This window comes from Clarias gariepinus, chromosome 8 (assembly GCF_024256425.1).
Source record: "Clarias gariepinus isolate MV-2021 ecotype Netherlands chromosome 8, CGAR_prim_01v2, whole genome shotgun sequence".
Classification (NCBI taxonomy): domain Eukaryota; kingdom Metazoa; phylum Chordata; class Actinopteri; order Siluriformes; family Clariidae; genus Clarias; species Clarias gariepinus.
Genome location: NC_071107.1, coordinates 32,086,097 through 32,099,278, shown reverse-complemented (window position 1 = coordinate 32,099,278; position 13,182 = coordinate 32,086,097). Strand labels below are relative to the sequence as shown.

General features: G+C 38.3%; 1 protein-coding gene across 3 annotated transcripts in view; it reads right to left on the bottom strand.

Annotated features, from left to right (window-relative positions):
- macrod2 (mono-ADP ribosylhydrolase 2) overlaps positions 1 to 13,182 on the bottom strand; it is a 617,779-nt gene that overhangs the window by 159,257 nt on the left and 445,340 nt on the right. For all 3 annotated transcript variants that reach the window (XM_053502322.1, XM_053502324.1, XM_053502323.1), the window contains exon 7: positions 483 to 513. In XM_053502322.1, the coding sequence (XP_053358297.1) occupies positions 483 to 513 (31 nt within the window). The remainder of the gene's footprint in view (positions 1 to 482; positions 514 to 13,182) is intronic.

The following is a 13,182-nucleotide window of genomic DNA, read 5'->3' as shown; positions in this document are numbered from 1 at the left end:
TATAAGAAATTATTTGGGGCTCACATGGTTGCTGATTGGAGGTTCGGGGGTTGGAGCCCCATCACTGTTGGGTTGCCACTGTTGGGCCCAAGGCACTTAATCCCCCGCCCATGCAAAATCACTTCACCATTGCCAAACTCAAAGCACATATGTGAAAGACGAAGTGTTAGGCGTCGAGCGAGCAACCCGGCCCCATAAAAAACACCCGTGCTATAGAATCAACCAATCCCGTCGCCCAACGTGCTCAACAAAAAACAAACAAAAAAAAGGGAATTATTCAGTAATGCTAATAAAGCTTAGTGGGAATGCATGTAAATAAAATAGTGAGTAATGCCTTAAGTCTGGCCCTGCAATAGCACAACTGATAAGAGTTACATTTTCACAATACACAGACTTTTTTCAAATGATTCTTTTAAACTCTTATCTCTTATTTCACCGCCAGCCTCCCGAAAATTCATAAACATAAAAAAAACTGGGCTTACCATAAATTCCTGTAGATATGCACGGAAAGGCCTGAAAGAGAAGTCAGAAAAAAAAAATCAAACGTTAAAATGAATACAGGAGGAAACACAGACACAAACGCTTTTTACTGACGCATTCTTGTTTGGAAAAAAAAAAAAGGCATCATCATAAACCGGTGAAAATAACAAGAAAATTAAAGGTCCCTTTATTATTATTATTTATAATATTTTTTTCCTTTATCATCTCTCTTAGTAAAAGTCCACCATACAACCTGTGTGAGTCATAACAGATCTAATGTCCATCTAATACAGGATGATCATGAGCACAAACAGAGCTAATTACAAACGCAGGCTGATGCAGAACACAAAATATTCCCTAATGTTACATGCGTGTGTGTGTGTGTGTGTGTGAGAGCCCGAACACATGGGTTAGGAATCTTTATCCGCACACATCAGTCGTCTCGAGGCTGCACGGGATCGTGTTTCAGAAAATGACTTGAGAGACCGGTGTGACGGTGATGGTTTCAGCAGTGATGCTTGGTGCCTTAGTGAAAATGTGCCAGAAATTGGTGGAGGGGGAAAAAAAAGGAAAAAAAAAAAAAAACAGATAGAGAAAATAACCTCCTTACAAGTGGAATATACTTTTGCTTTTCAGCTAAAGAGCAATAAAACACCCCCGCTGTAATGTAAAACTCCCACACTGCAAAGTGGATGATCTATCCTCCTACAGTAACGATGATAACTAAATATACTGTACAGTCATACAGAAACTTCAGATTATTTAAAAGACAATCAACTTTTATGTCCATTATCACTCGCATCAAACAAGCGGATTCGTTTCCATTCGTTTGGTTTTTTTTTGACCAGAGGGGAAAAGTAAAAAAATAATTGCATTGCTTCTCATAATTCACAATCCAAAATCCGTCATTTGTTGTTTACATACTGTATAACTTAACAATACCTCCTTGATGATAAACTTCAGCACACGCTTTCTAATGTCAGCGGCTACTTAATTAAGCTGCAAGATGCTGTACAGCAAAAATATTTTTTAATTAGTTAAAATTTTCGAATGATCTTTTTTTTTGCGGCTGAAACACAATTAAAGCAAATTAAAGTTTATCAAGTCTTATATAAAATCTTTAAGAAAAGAATTAAAGCTCTAACCAGTGCTTCTGAAGGAATATCTGTGCTTTCATTGCGAGAAAAGAAAACAACGGTATGTAACCTAAATGTCTTTTTGTTTTAAAAGTGCTTCTTGTTCAGAACGCAAACAACAAGAAGCAGAAGTTTGGCAACAAAATTACGCTTAAAACCATTTATTATCTGTTCACTACATTGATTTAAGACACAACTTAACATTAAATGAAAATAATATTAATTACACATTTCAAAGCATATAAGTAAACGCTCAAAAGTGTTTGAAAGGGCGTTCAAGTCAAACCAGGACTTTTTAAAGTACGGAATAACAGAACGCAGTAGACCGGAGCGGTGTTCGCCTGCTTTACATCTGAATCGCTAGCCTCCCAGGAACTCCTTCATTAGGTTTCCTAACATGTAGAAATGTCTTGGTGCGAGGTCAGGACTATACAGACCGTACATCCGAGTTCCTGTAATGTGCAAGTGCTGTTGGCGTATGATTGTGTTTACAGTTCCTACTGTATAGACAGATGCTTCTCTTCCTGCGAGTTGGTGACAATTTATCTGTCGATTTTAAAGGATCAGTGGTTCTATTCACTACAGTGGGCTCGGAGTCGCCCTCGGCCGGGAGCGTCATTCTTTAAAACGCTAAAGCTAAGAGTCTCTTCATCGTCCATAAATCGCTTTTTTACACTTTCATTCACCAGAAATCTCATTACAAGTCCCGGTTTGCCTTGAACGCACCCTGTGTTAAAAATAATCTGTATTTTTTTTTTTTATGAATATTAAGGACAAATTTAAATGTACAGTATATATGATCTGTTGGTTGCAGGTGCCCCACTTGGCTCACTTTCAACTTTTCAACAGATTCTCGAGCGTCTTTCCACACGTTTATTAGCGCTGCACTCATCGCATCACCCCCCGAAAGCCTTCCGAATCATCCCGAAGGGTAGGCATGTTCAAGCTTAACGCAATTTGCACATTTGATGCACTTTTTTCCGGACAGACCTCAAAAAAATGACAAAATTATTTGTATGTTTTTATGCATTCAAACTCTTAGTTCTGCTTTACAGATGAAACAAACGCCAGAATTAGCATTCAGACAGTGTTTACTGTTAAACCGGAACAGACCAGCAACAAGCTGTGATGCAGCACATATTCAGATTCAACCTTCAGACAGATTAAAATGTGACGTTAATCTTCTTTATAATAAAACGCATGACTGGAATTTAAAAAAAAAAAGAAAAAAAGAAAAAAAAAGAACGCTGGGCCTCTGTTCTGCACATTAATCCATCTCCCATCATGCATCAGTTTGATAGGTTCTCCTGGTGTTGTATACTGACACACACACACACACACACTGTGAGAAGTTGGCTCTACTCATCCCTGAAGCTTAGTCTATTTTCGATGCTGATGGGATGTTGAGCTCTTGCACTATAGCGTCTGTGTTTCTGCTGTGTGAGCACATTTTGAGCCAGACTGTTATTAGCTTTGCTTTTTTCCATTAGATTTCTTTTTTCTTCACACCTGCGATAATTGCTCTGATATTGTCCTTGGTCCATTTCATCAGTCAGCCTAAACACTGCTAAATTCCACGTTGTAGCAGGTGTGTCTTTTTTTTTGTTTTTTTTTTGCATAGTAACAACAAACTCGGACCAGAGAATGCTGAAGTGATGGTGTCCAACACTGTTTTAATGCATGCACTAATTAATGCGGGAGGAAAAATAATGAAGGGAGCAGGTCTATAATTTGCTTCCATAATCAAAAAATAATTTCAAGCTATTAAGGCGGCGTTTAGCAGGTATCGAGTGAATGTGATGGTTGATTAAGTGGCGGCTACACTTCCAAAATCGGTGCAAATGCGGCAGAGGGACCAACTCGTAGCTGCAGATCAGTATGCATGGTTGCAGAGGTGAAGCTTCATGCATAATAATTCAGAACTCATGAATAATATCATAACAATTGGAATTGATCCATCGCTCAACCCGGTATCTGTGCTTGACAGGTTCAGCTCCGGTTATATTCTTATTCACAGGCCTGTTTGAAAGCTTATGAAACTCCCGGGCTTGGATTATTCACAGCAGGAAAATTATCCACAATCAGTTTTATGAGCTTGACAGCACTAAGAGTAAGAAATGATTGGTGGGAAGAATTTTTTTTATCCCCCAACAATATGACCTCAAAATTGAAAATTCTAACGGGAAAAAAAATCTCATGTCATTCCAGAGATGTGGGAAAATGAAAGTCAGGATTTTTTTTTTTATTCTTAAAAAAAAAAAAACACTGCCGCAAATTTTCATATGCTTCCATTTACATAATAAATCCAACAAAATCAAACTCACTCGCTTGAATTAGTATAAATTTTGCATTACCTGAACTGCACTTTAAAAAATTCAGGACCTGCCCAGAAAGTTGGGCTGAGGTGATCCGAGGTCATACACTCTTAGCTCTAGAGTCTCCAACACACACACACACACACACACACACACAGGAAGCTTATGCTAAAGTACCTCCATTGTAAGGCCGATATGGAGCGAACAATGTTGAACAATACGGTGAGGGGAGATTGCAATCGCAGCAAAGTTCTCAGGGACGACATTATTAAACATTATTAAACATTATTAATATGAATATTCGAGTCACACACTTTCAAAGATCACATGTCCGTGAGTCAAGTGTCGATTGTTAAGTAAGTGCAGCGTGCATCCTCTGCGAATGCAGTACAAGCCCAGGGTGTCAGGTCAGAGAACGAGTGTAAAAGCACCGGTGATGAAGCTGGGAATGCTAAGAAACACTAAACAATAACGATGGAAACAAAAGTGAAATAATTGATTGAATTGAGCGAGGTGAAAAGATGGCAAACATTGCTCGTTCTTTTAACATGAATCGTTCCACCATTGGTACGATTCTAAAGAACACTGTCCTGTAATACAGTATACTGTGTAGACTCTGTAGATTCTGCGTAGAATTGTGTTAGTATCCTAGTACCTAGACAATGTTTGTTCCACTTACGAACAAACTGGACTTACGAACGAGCTCTTGATACGGAAGTTATTCATATGTAGGGGACACACTTGTAGTTGCTGCACTGCAACTGGTTTTGTTCTATAAATGTAAACAATCTTATGGTATGTTTTTTCATCCTCAAACACTTTTATACAATTAGCCAAAATTAGTGTCACGGCGTATCCACCACACCTACCACAATAGCCTGCAAACTGGCTAGTACTATAGTAACAATCTTTAATTAAAACCTATCAACACCTTCTGACCAATGAAATTTTAGAATCTCAGAAAGTGTTTTTTTTGTTTCTGTGTGCGTACAAAAAAAAAAGCGCGGTTCTTCTCTGTAATTTAATTCGCAAAGTCGTTATTTCTATCGTGTCATCTTTAGCATTTAGTGAACAACGCAGATTCGGTTATCTGGTCCATTGCAACCTAACGTGACTTAATTGCCTAACTGCTCCATAAAGCAGGCAATTAAAGTGACTTTCTGCAAATATTCAGGCCACTAAAAATAATGGCATCTCTTTTCCTTTTCATTACGTAATGCACATCACAAAGACTATATCCCAGTTCTATTCGTTTGAGTTATTACCGTATGGGCCGCTGTCATAACAGGAAACAGACTAAAGCAACGCTGATTAAAAAAAAAAAAGAAGAAGAAGAAGAAAAAGAAAGAAAAAAAGAAGAAGACCATCTTTGTTATTTATGACCGTCTTTTTTTAAAAGATTAAAAGCTTACCATACAATAATAGTTCTGGCTCGGCAGCACTTTGTGCCAGACAGATTGCTCAGGAGTGGATTTATAACAAGGAATTTCGTAATTTTTCTTAAGTTCTGAGCTCCGTAGGCCTCTGCCACATTACTTATGCAAAGATCCCATTTCTCTCTTGGGAAAAAAAAAGAAGGTAAAAAAAGATAAGGAAGGGGGAAAAAAAGGTGCGACTATAGCACTAACACAGCTGGGTGATAAATAAATGTGAAAACTTCACACACTTTATTTTAAAAACAGGAATATTAGCCAAAAGCGTGCGCTAAAATGCTGGAGAAGAGAGCGACACAAATTCTAACCCTGTGAAGGTGTGATTAATAAAAGCTGCTAATAAAGAAACAGAGGTTAAAAAAGCAATTAAAAGAGGTATTTGAGGTAAATACATCAGAACGAATTAATGAATCAATTAATCCCAAATACAGAAAGTAAATAACACGTCAGGATATTTTATACTGTTCAACAAGGCTGTAAATCCGCTAATTCTGTGCTAACAGAAAAAAAAAAACAGACGCTGTAAACGATGAATACTAAGTGCGCTTTCAGTGAGAACCAGATGATATGTTTGACGCATCACAATAAAACAACAGTCCGATTAAGACGTTCATGCGGACGCTTTCGAAGTGGGGTGGTGCTTTTCATCGTTTCTGCTGCTTTGTGCTAAAGCTCATGCTGTCAGGATCGATACTTTTTACTCTTTCTTTTGCTTAAGCCATGACCTTTCTGTGCATCCGTCTCGCTCGGAGTCAAACTCTCTGTAAAGTGCAGAGCGCAGGGCCATTTTTAGACATTCTATAAAACTACCGGAGGAAATAAAAGTACATCCATACAAGCAAAATGGACTTTATAAAAAAAAAATAAAAAAAGGCAGACGCTGCTGCTGCTGTCTTTGTTCCCATAGCAGTTTGACAATCACGTTTACTGAAAGTTTTTCGAAAGTTTTAAGTGTTTTAAATAATACATTTCCATATGACTCTGCCGTGGACGATTTAAACAGACGTCACGTCGTAGAATTTATATTCCGAGAGCAACTGTAATGCGCTCGGAACATTGAAACGTCTAATAAACAAGGTTCTAAGGCAAAGCCCAGTCACCTTGACTTCCTACTACAAGATATTCCTTATAAAAGTTTTTACAGACGCTGTAAAACACCTGACCTAGCACCTTTTTCACCGAGCGGAAAATGTCACTTCCTGCCTCAGAGCAGTCAAACCCGTCGCCGTGCCGGCGTGCTGAAATCAAATGACATTTCTGTACGGGTTTAACACGGGCCCTGGGTCTTTCCATAAATCTGCTGAATGCTGAAAATTAACCTGTGAACAAGCAGGCCTCTAGCATCGCAATCCGCGGTAAGACAGTCAGGAGGAAGCTCTGTTCCTATTTACAATGCTCTCGCGCGATGAGTGCACGAGCAAACAGATTTGTTTGCACACATTGATCCATGCTAATTGCTAATCAACATGGAAATTGCGCGAGCTGGCACAGGAAAAGTAACAGAATCGTGCGCTGCTTCCTCGGTGACCCGCGCAAACACACCTCCCGCCGTCACCGATTCAGACTCCGCGCTCAGTACAGAACAGGACCACTAGCGCAGCCGTGCTAACCATGCAATCTATTACACTGATGCGTTGACATAACAAGCCCCAGATTTATTTAACAAGGCTGACATCATTACACTGCATTGATGAGTTATGACCCCTGCTTCTTGGTTATTATTTTTTCCTTTGCTTCACCAGATCATTAGGAGCGGAACAGCCAGGTGGGTCGCGTGCTTCGGCGGGGAAGAACACGCACGCTCTCTTTTTTGCTCCATATTTTATTTGCTTGTGGAAGCGTGAGGAAATTGGTCACGGGGGAAATTATTGCATTGTGATCATCCCTCGCCAATCAATCAAGCTAGTCACATTCCTCACGGCTAATTGGCGAGCATTCGCTACACCTGCATACCTGCACGCAGAAATGAAATAAACAAAACACATGGCTTGCATATTAATAAACATAATCTGATTCGCATATTGTTTATGGGGTAGGTACAATTTTATTTAAACCTAGCCAACTAATCACTACCCATTAAAGCCTAAAAAACTTTATTTTGGAAATAAGATTTTTTGGAAAGTTTATGAAAGATGTGCCTTGTTATAATTAATTAGAGGATCGATCATTTTAATAAGCTATTTCAAACAAATACAAATATCTTAGTATTTTGTTTTTGACATTTCTTGCTTTCTTAATGGGCTTCAGACATTTAGAGGTAGGGTGGGTACACTCTAGTAGTGCTACTACAACTGCTGAACAAATCCAAATTATGGCAAGAAACAGATTAGCAAAGAGAAAAGACAGTCGCCAAGTATATCTCCAGGTGCAGTCGCCAAAACCATCAAACACTGTGATGAAACTAGCTCTAATGAGGGCCGTCCCAGCACAGGAAGACCAAGAGCTACCTCTGCTGCAGGGGATAGGTTTATTATAGTTAAAGCGGCAGACATACTGAGACTGCTTGAGTCAGGCCTTCATGGTCAAAATGGGGCAAAGAACCTACTAATTACTATAGAAGGACAAGAGATTTGCTTGGACATTAGATCAGTGAAAAACTGTTCTTTAATCTGATGAGTCCAAATTTGAGATTTTTTTTTGCTCTACCACCCATCTGTTCATCCGCTTTAAGTTGTAGAGAGGATGAACAGATGGTTCCTGAATGTGTGCAAAGCATGGAGGAGGAGGTGTGATGCTTTAGAAGTGTTTTTCTGGTGACACTGTTGGTAACTTAGTCAAAATTAAGGGCAAACTTATAACCACAGCATTTTGCGGTGACATGGTCTTCACTTAATGGAACCATCATTTAGTTTCCAACAGAACATTGACCCCAAACAGAACTCTAGATTATGTAAGAGATATCTGTCCAAGAACGAGAGTGATGGAGCGCTATATCAGAAGACCTGGCCTCCACAATCTCCTGATCTAAATCCAACTGAGATGATTTGAAATGAGTTGGACTGAAGAGTCAAGGAAAAGCAGCAAACAAGAAGTCAACACCTTTGGGAACTCCTTTAAAACTATTCCAGGTGACCATCTCATGAGGCCGACTGAGAGAATGCCATGGTGTGCAAAGCTGTCATCAAATCAAAAGGTGGTTGTTTTAAAGTATCAAAAATATAACACATATTCTGGGTTATTTAACACATTTCTTTGAAAACAATAAAAAAATAAGATGTGTCCATACTTTAGACTAGTTCTTGTAATCAATAGATTTGATCATATTCAAGACATTTGTACTTGCTACAGTATGCTAGAACACTTCACAGTGTTCAAATAGGAATATTTGTTTTATTATAAATATATTTAATAATTATTGCCCTAGACCACTGGATCAGGTTGCATCTGATGAGAATTTATTTTTACCTTGCTGTGATTGACTGTTATTTTTTAGTCCATTATTATATTTCTGAAAGTCTAAAACCACCTTATATAAAGAACATTTGCAAGGAATGATCAGATTGCAACAATAAAATAATATAAATATATTATCACGAAATACTGAAATATATTTTGAAATAGGAAACAAAGAACAAGCTATGATCTTATGCACTGTGGCACTTCACTCATTATCCCATTATGTGTTAACTCTGTACTATCTCAATTTTCTCGGCTTTTATTGTTTTTCACAGCCTTCTCACGAGCTCTTCTTGAACCGTGAGGAGCGTTAAATCTGCACTGCCTTGATTGAAGTGAGTGCGTTTCCCACTTATAACAGGAATTTCATCACATCTGCTCACTAAATAAGATATAATACATTAAAGTGTAAATATTAGAACTAGGGCGGGGACAGTGTAGATGACACGTGCAGGTTTTCAATGGGTTCACAGTTAGCATAAAATATTAATAATCATCATATACAGTATGTCCTCATTTATGCCAGGAACAGAACCGCTTTCCATCATCCAGCCAAAATAAAGAGGTTTACAGTATAACTTGTATTGTCACGGTCCTCCAACACACACAGTCCGTGAACAACTCGCAGGGATAACAAATTCGGTGCAGTTTCACAGTCGGCGTAGCCTCCGTGTCCTTGCAGCTTAAAGATGCTGAATTGACTGCTAGCCGACGATATGGAGGTTATTCTCCTACTGTGCGGCTTTAATGTACCGTGTGAAGACGCCGCAGTCTATTAAAGTATGCTCAGTTCGTGGTTTGACTCGCTTAGACAGATCCTGGGCTGGATTATATGGAAACGGGTGCCAGGTGTATTAGAGCCGTGATGCCAGCAACAAGAAGTGCTAATTGATTGAGCAGCTGCTCTACCGGTCTTGATTAACGCTCAATGACCACTTTTATGGATGACCAACTCTTACGCTTTCCAGCAATCTGGCAAAGAAGCTCAATATGCTGGTCAAACAGCTGTAGCCATTTGAAGGAAGAAAAAAAAAAAAAGTCAACTAAACACACTTTAATAGACTGCTGTGTCTTGCTGTGGTGTGTAGCAGCTGTGCCATGTGCGAATAGCCAAAAGATTTTTCTTTGATTGGCAACTTTAAGACGCAGCTCAACGTATCATATTTTCCGGATTTGGTGTCTGAAAGCAACGAAGGCGTTTACACAATACAAAGTAAGATTTCAAGGGTATAATAAAGTGCTTCGACTGCATGCACATATTATTGGCAATCTCGTTCCCCTTTTCAAGAAGGGTATTGGCATTTATTATCTAGTCAGTGTTTTTTAATGAAGCAATAGTCTATTTGTTTCTGTTCTTTGGTTCGTTTTAGTAGCACAAACACCCTAAAAAAATATGTAAAGTAAAACAGAATAAAGTCGCCAAGAGTCAAGCTTTAAATCAGCTGAAAACATCATGAGAGTTCATTTAAAATATGCTGAAAATCTAATAACAACTCATCACATGACATTAAGTAATCATTCTTATCAATCACTACGAGCCAGATGTTATATAACAAGCTCGTGCAGATAAACGGCTAAAATGTTAATGCCAACAAGCATCACGATCATCTGGATAAGATGATAAGTCGCCCCGGATAAGTGAGATGAAGACTTCACTACGAGCTATCTAGTAAATATATCTCGGAGGCCCTTTAGACTCTCTGACGTGTGAATTAATGGAGGTCCCGGCCCGTTATCTGCCTTTGAATCTCCTCCTCATTACAAAATGCACGGATCAATTCGTCTGAAGCTGTGAACTTTCTATTGATTAAGATTTTTACCCTGACACGTGGTTAGCGGTCTTATTAAATGTTTTATGGTATTTATCACCAGAGCTATGGCATTATAAATTGATGATGACATTGAATTGCGAGGAGGCTGTTGGAAAAAAAAAAAAAAAAAAGGAGAAAGGAAAAGAAGAGGAACAAGATGAAATCAAACTGTGGCATGACAGAATAATGTACTGCTTCTGCGTAAGGCTTCATGAAAAATTCACACATTTAGAGCAGGATACATTTACAGTGTGCTGACACGTCATTGTGGAAATCTTCCCTGTCTTTGAGAAGCTGAATAAAAGAAGAAATACAGTGTTCAAGTTCCCAGTGATGTGTGTAAAGTGCTCAAAGTTAAAGGTGAGCCGAGAGAAATGATTAGTCCTGTAAGATTAGCAGGAAATCATTTTCATGTCACAATAAAAATAAATAGGACAAAATTTCAAATCATAAATTTCACCAGCACTGATGGGGTCAGTCATTCCTTACTCACTTTATAGTAAACTACTGCATGCACACAGGGTTAAATGGATGTATTCGGAGCTTAACACTTGATAAATGTGTATTTGTGTGTGTATCTTTAAACATGTCCCACATTTTTAAGCAATTTACCCTATAAAGTCAAATCTCAGCATGTTTTTAAAAAAAAAAACTTTTTATAACATCCTGCAAATGAACAGCAAATGTTTCAGAGGTTAATCTAAATTAAGCATAAAATAATAATGAGAAGGCGCTTTAAAGCGACATCACGTGCCTTACAGTGAATCAACATTAGCAGCTTATTTTATTATACACCCAATTTACATATTCTCCTTTCAAATAGTCCTTCAGCAGTTCAAAAGGCTCATATCAAAGCCACGGTTCAAAGGAAATATCCCGGCATAAACCATACGCTGCCAGAGTGACTGTGTGTCAGGCCTCCTGCTTCAGAGAAGACACAATCAACAGGAGGGTTATTATAATAATAGCCGAGGGATAACTGTTTTCGCGTCTAGCGGTAAAATATGACTTAAACATAAAATGAAAATAAACGGTTGGATTATGTTGTGGAGGACGTTTACTTTTGCCGGCACGGGTTTCAATTTACTTGTCCCTCTGTGGGAGGAAATGCAAATCAATATGAAGATCTCCTCTGTTATATGATGAAACGATGCCCCTCCCTCAATCCATGGTAGATTCAATTAATTATACAAATAAAACAATCCTTTGTTGGTCAATTAGATTATTTTAATTGATGGGTCAGTTTTTAATTCCTAATTGATTTATACAAATCATTTATGTTTTTGTTTGTTTGAACAAATTTTCAAATACTCGCATTTTAAAAACAAATTCCTTTTTGCACTTATGCGTTAACAGCAATACTGCCACCTACTGGACTGGAGCATGGAACAGTTGATTGAAAAAAGGAAAAAAGCAGCAAAAAAAGATTATTGCTTTTTAAAAGATGACATAAAACGATTAACAACACAGCATTTCAACCTTTACCCGTTGCTTTTAGTAGTTTTGAATACTTTAAAATCTCTAGTAAATATAGCCACCTGATACAAATCAGACAGTAAATATTAGCGCTGTTGAATTAAGTCATAATGAAAATCATGATAATTAAAATTCAAATCAACTCTAATCCAGAAGTCACAAGGACTCACTATTTATATCCATGTTTACGATGTTCTGGAGCCTAAAGCTGGTCCGATGCATCACTTTCTTTTATTTTTCTTTGAATCTGTCACCCCTGTGTTAATTAGTTGAGACAGCAGCAAATTTAGAATCGAATTACGTACGGTACACATAGAGAGCATCAAGTACATAAATCACACACCTCGGGCATAAGTATGGACTGGAGCTCTGTTCAGAATTTATGTGACGGGTACACATGTGGCCTTGAGATACGCCTGTGTGTATCAGTTACATGTGATTCTGACCTTGAACTTAAGTGCATTTTTCTCGTGTGACAGCGGCGCGGGTGAGGACGACAATCTGATAGTTAGATGTATGTGAAATATGTCATATTGAAATGCACAGTTCAGGTTATAAATATACAAGAAAAAAAAACTATAATAATAATAATAATAATATGACCAAAAAAAATAGTCTCGTCCATTTAAATCCAATGACGAGTTTTTATCCTGGGTCGTTATTACATTCTGCAGACAATTTATCCAATTAAAATGCAAGAATGAGCTGGATCAAGTGCTATTTTATAACAATGAAAGCTGTTTTGTGAACGCTGGGCATCTTCGACAGTTCTGCTCAAGAGAAAATCTTGCCGTCTCAGAGGTGTGAACTACATGCAGATGATTTGGAAAAGCCTAATGAATTGCCCAGAAAACTGTTGACCTTCTCTGTGTAAATACCGCTCTAACTTTCAGCCATAAGTCACCGGCTCACTTACTGAGCGCAGCCTTCGGGGACTGAAGTTGCTTTTGGCTTTATGACGATAGTTTTTCAGGAGTGCAGCCCCTGGTGCCTAAAGTGTTTTGTATTTTTTCCAGACTGGGTTATGATTTGTGAAGTGTTCACTTGAACCATGGTTTGATCTGGATAGTGTGTGGAAGCTATCAGCGTTTAGTCCCACATGCCAAATAACACAAATGGTTCAACTTGTCACGTT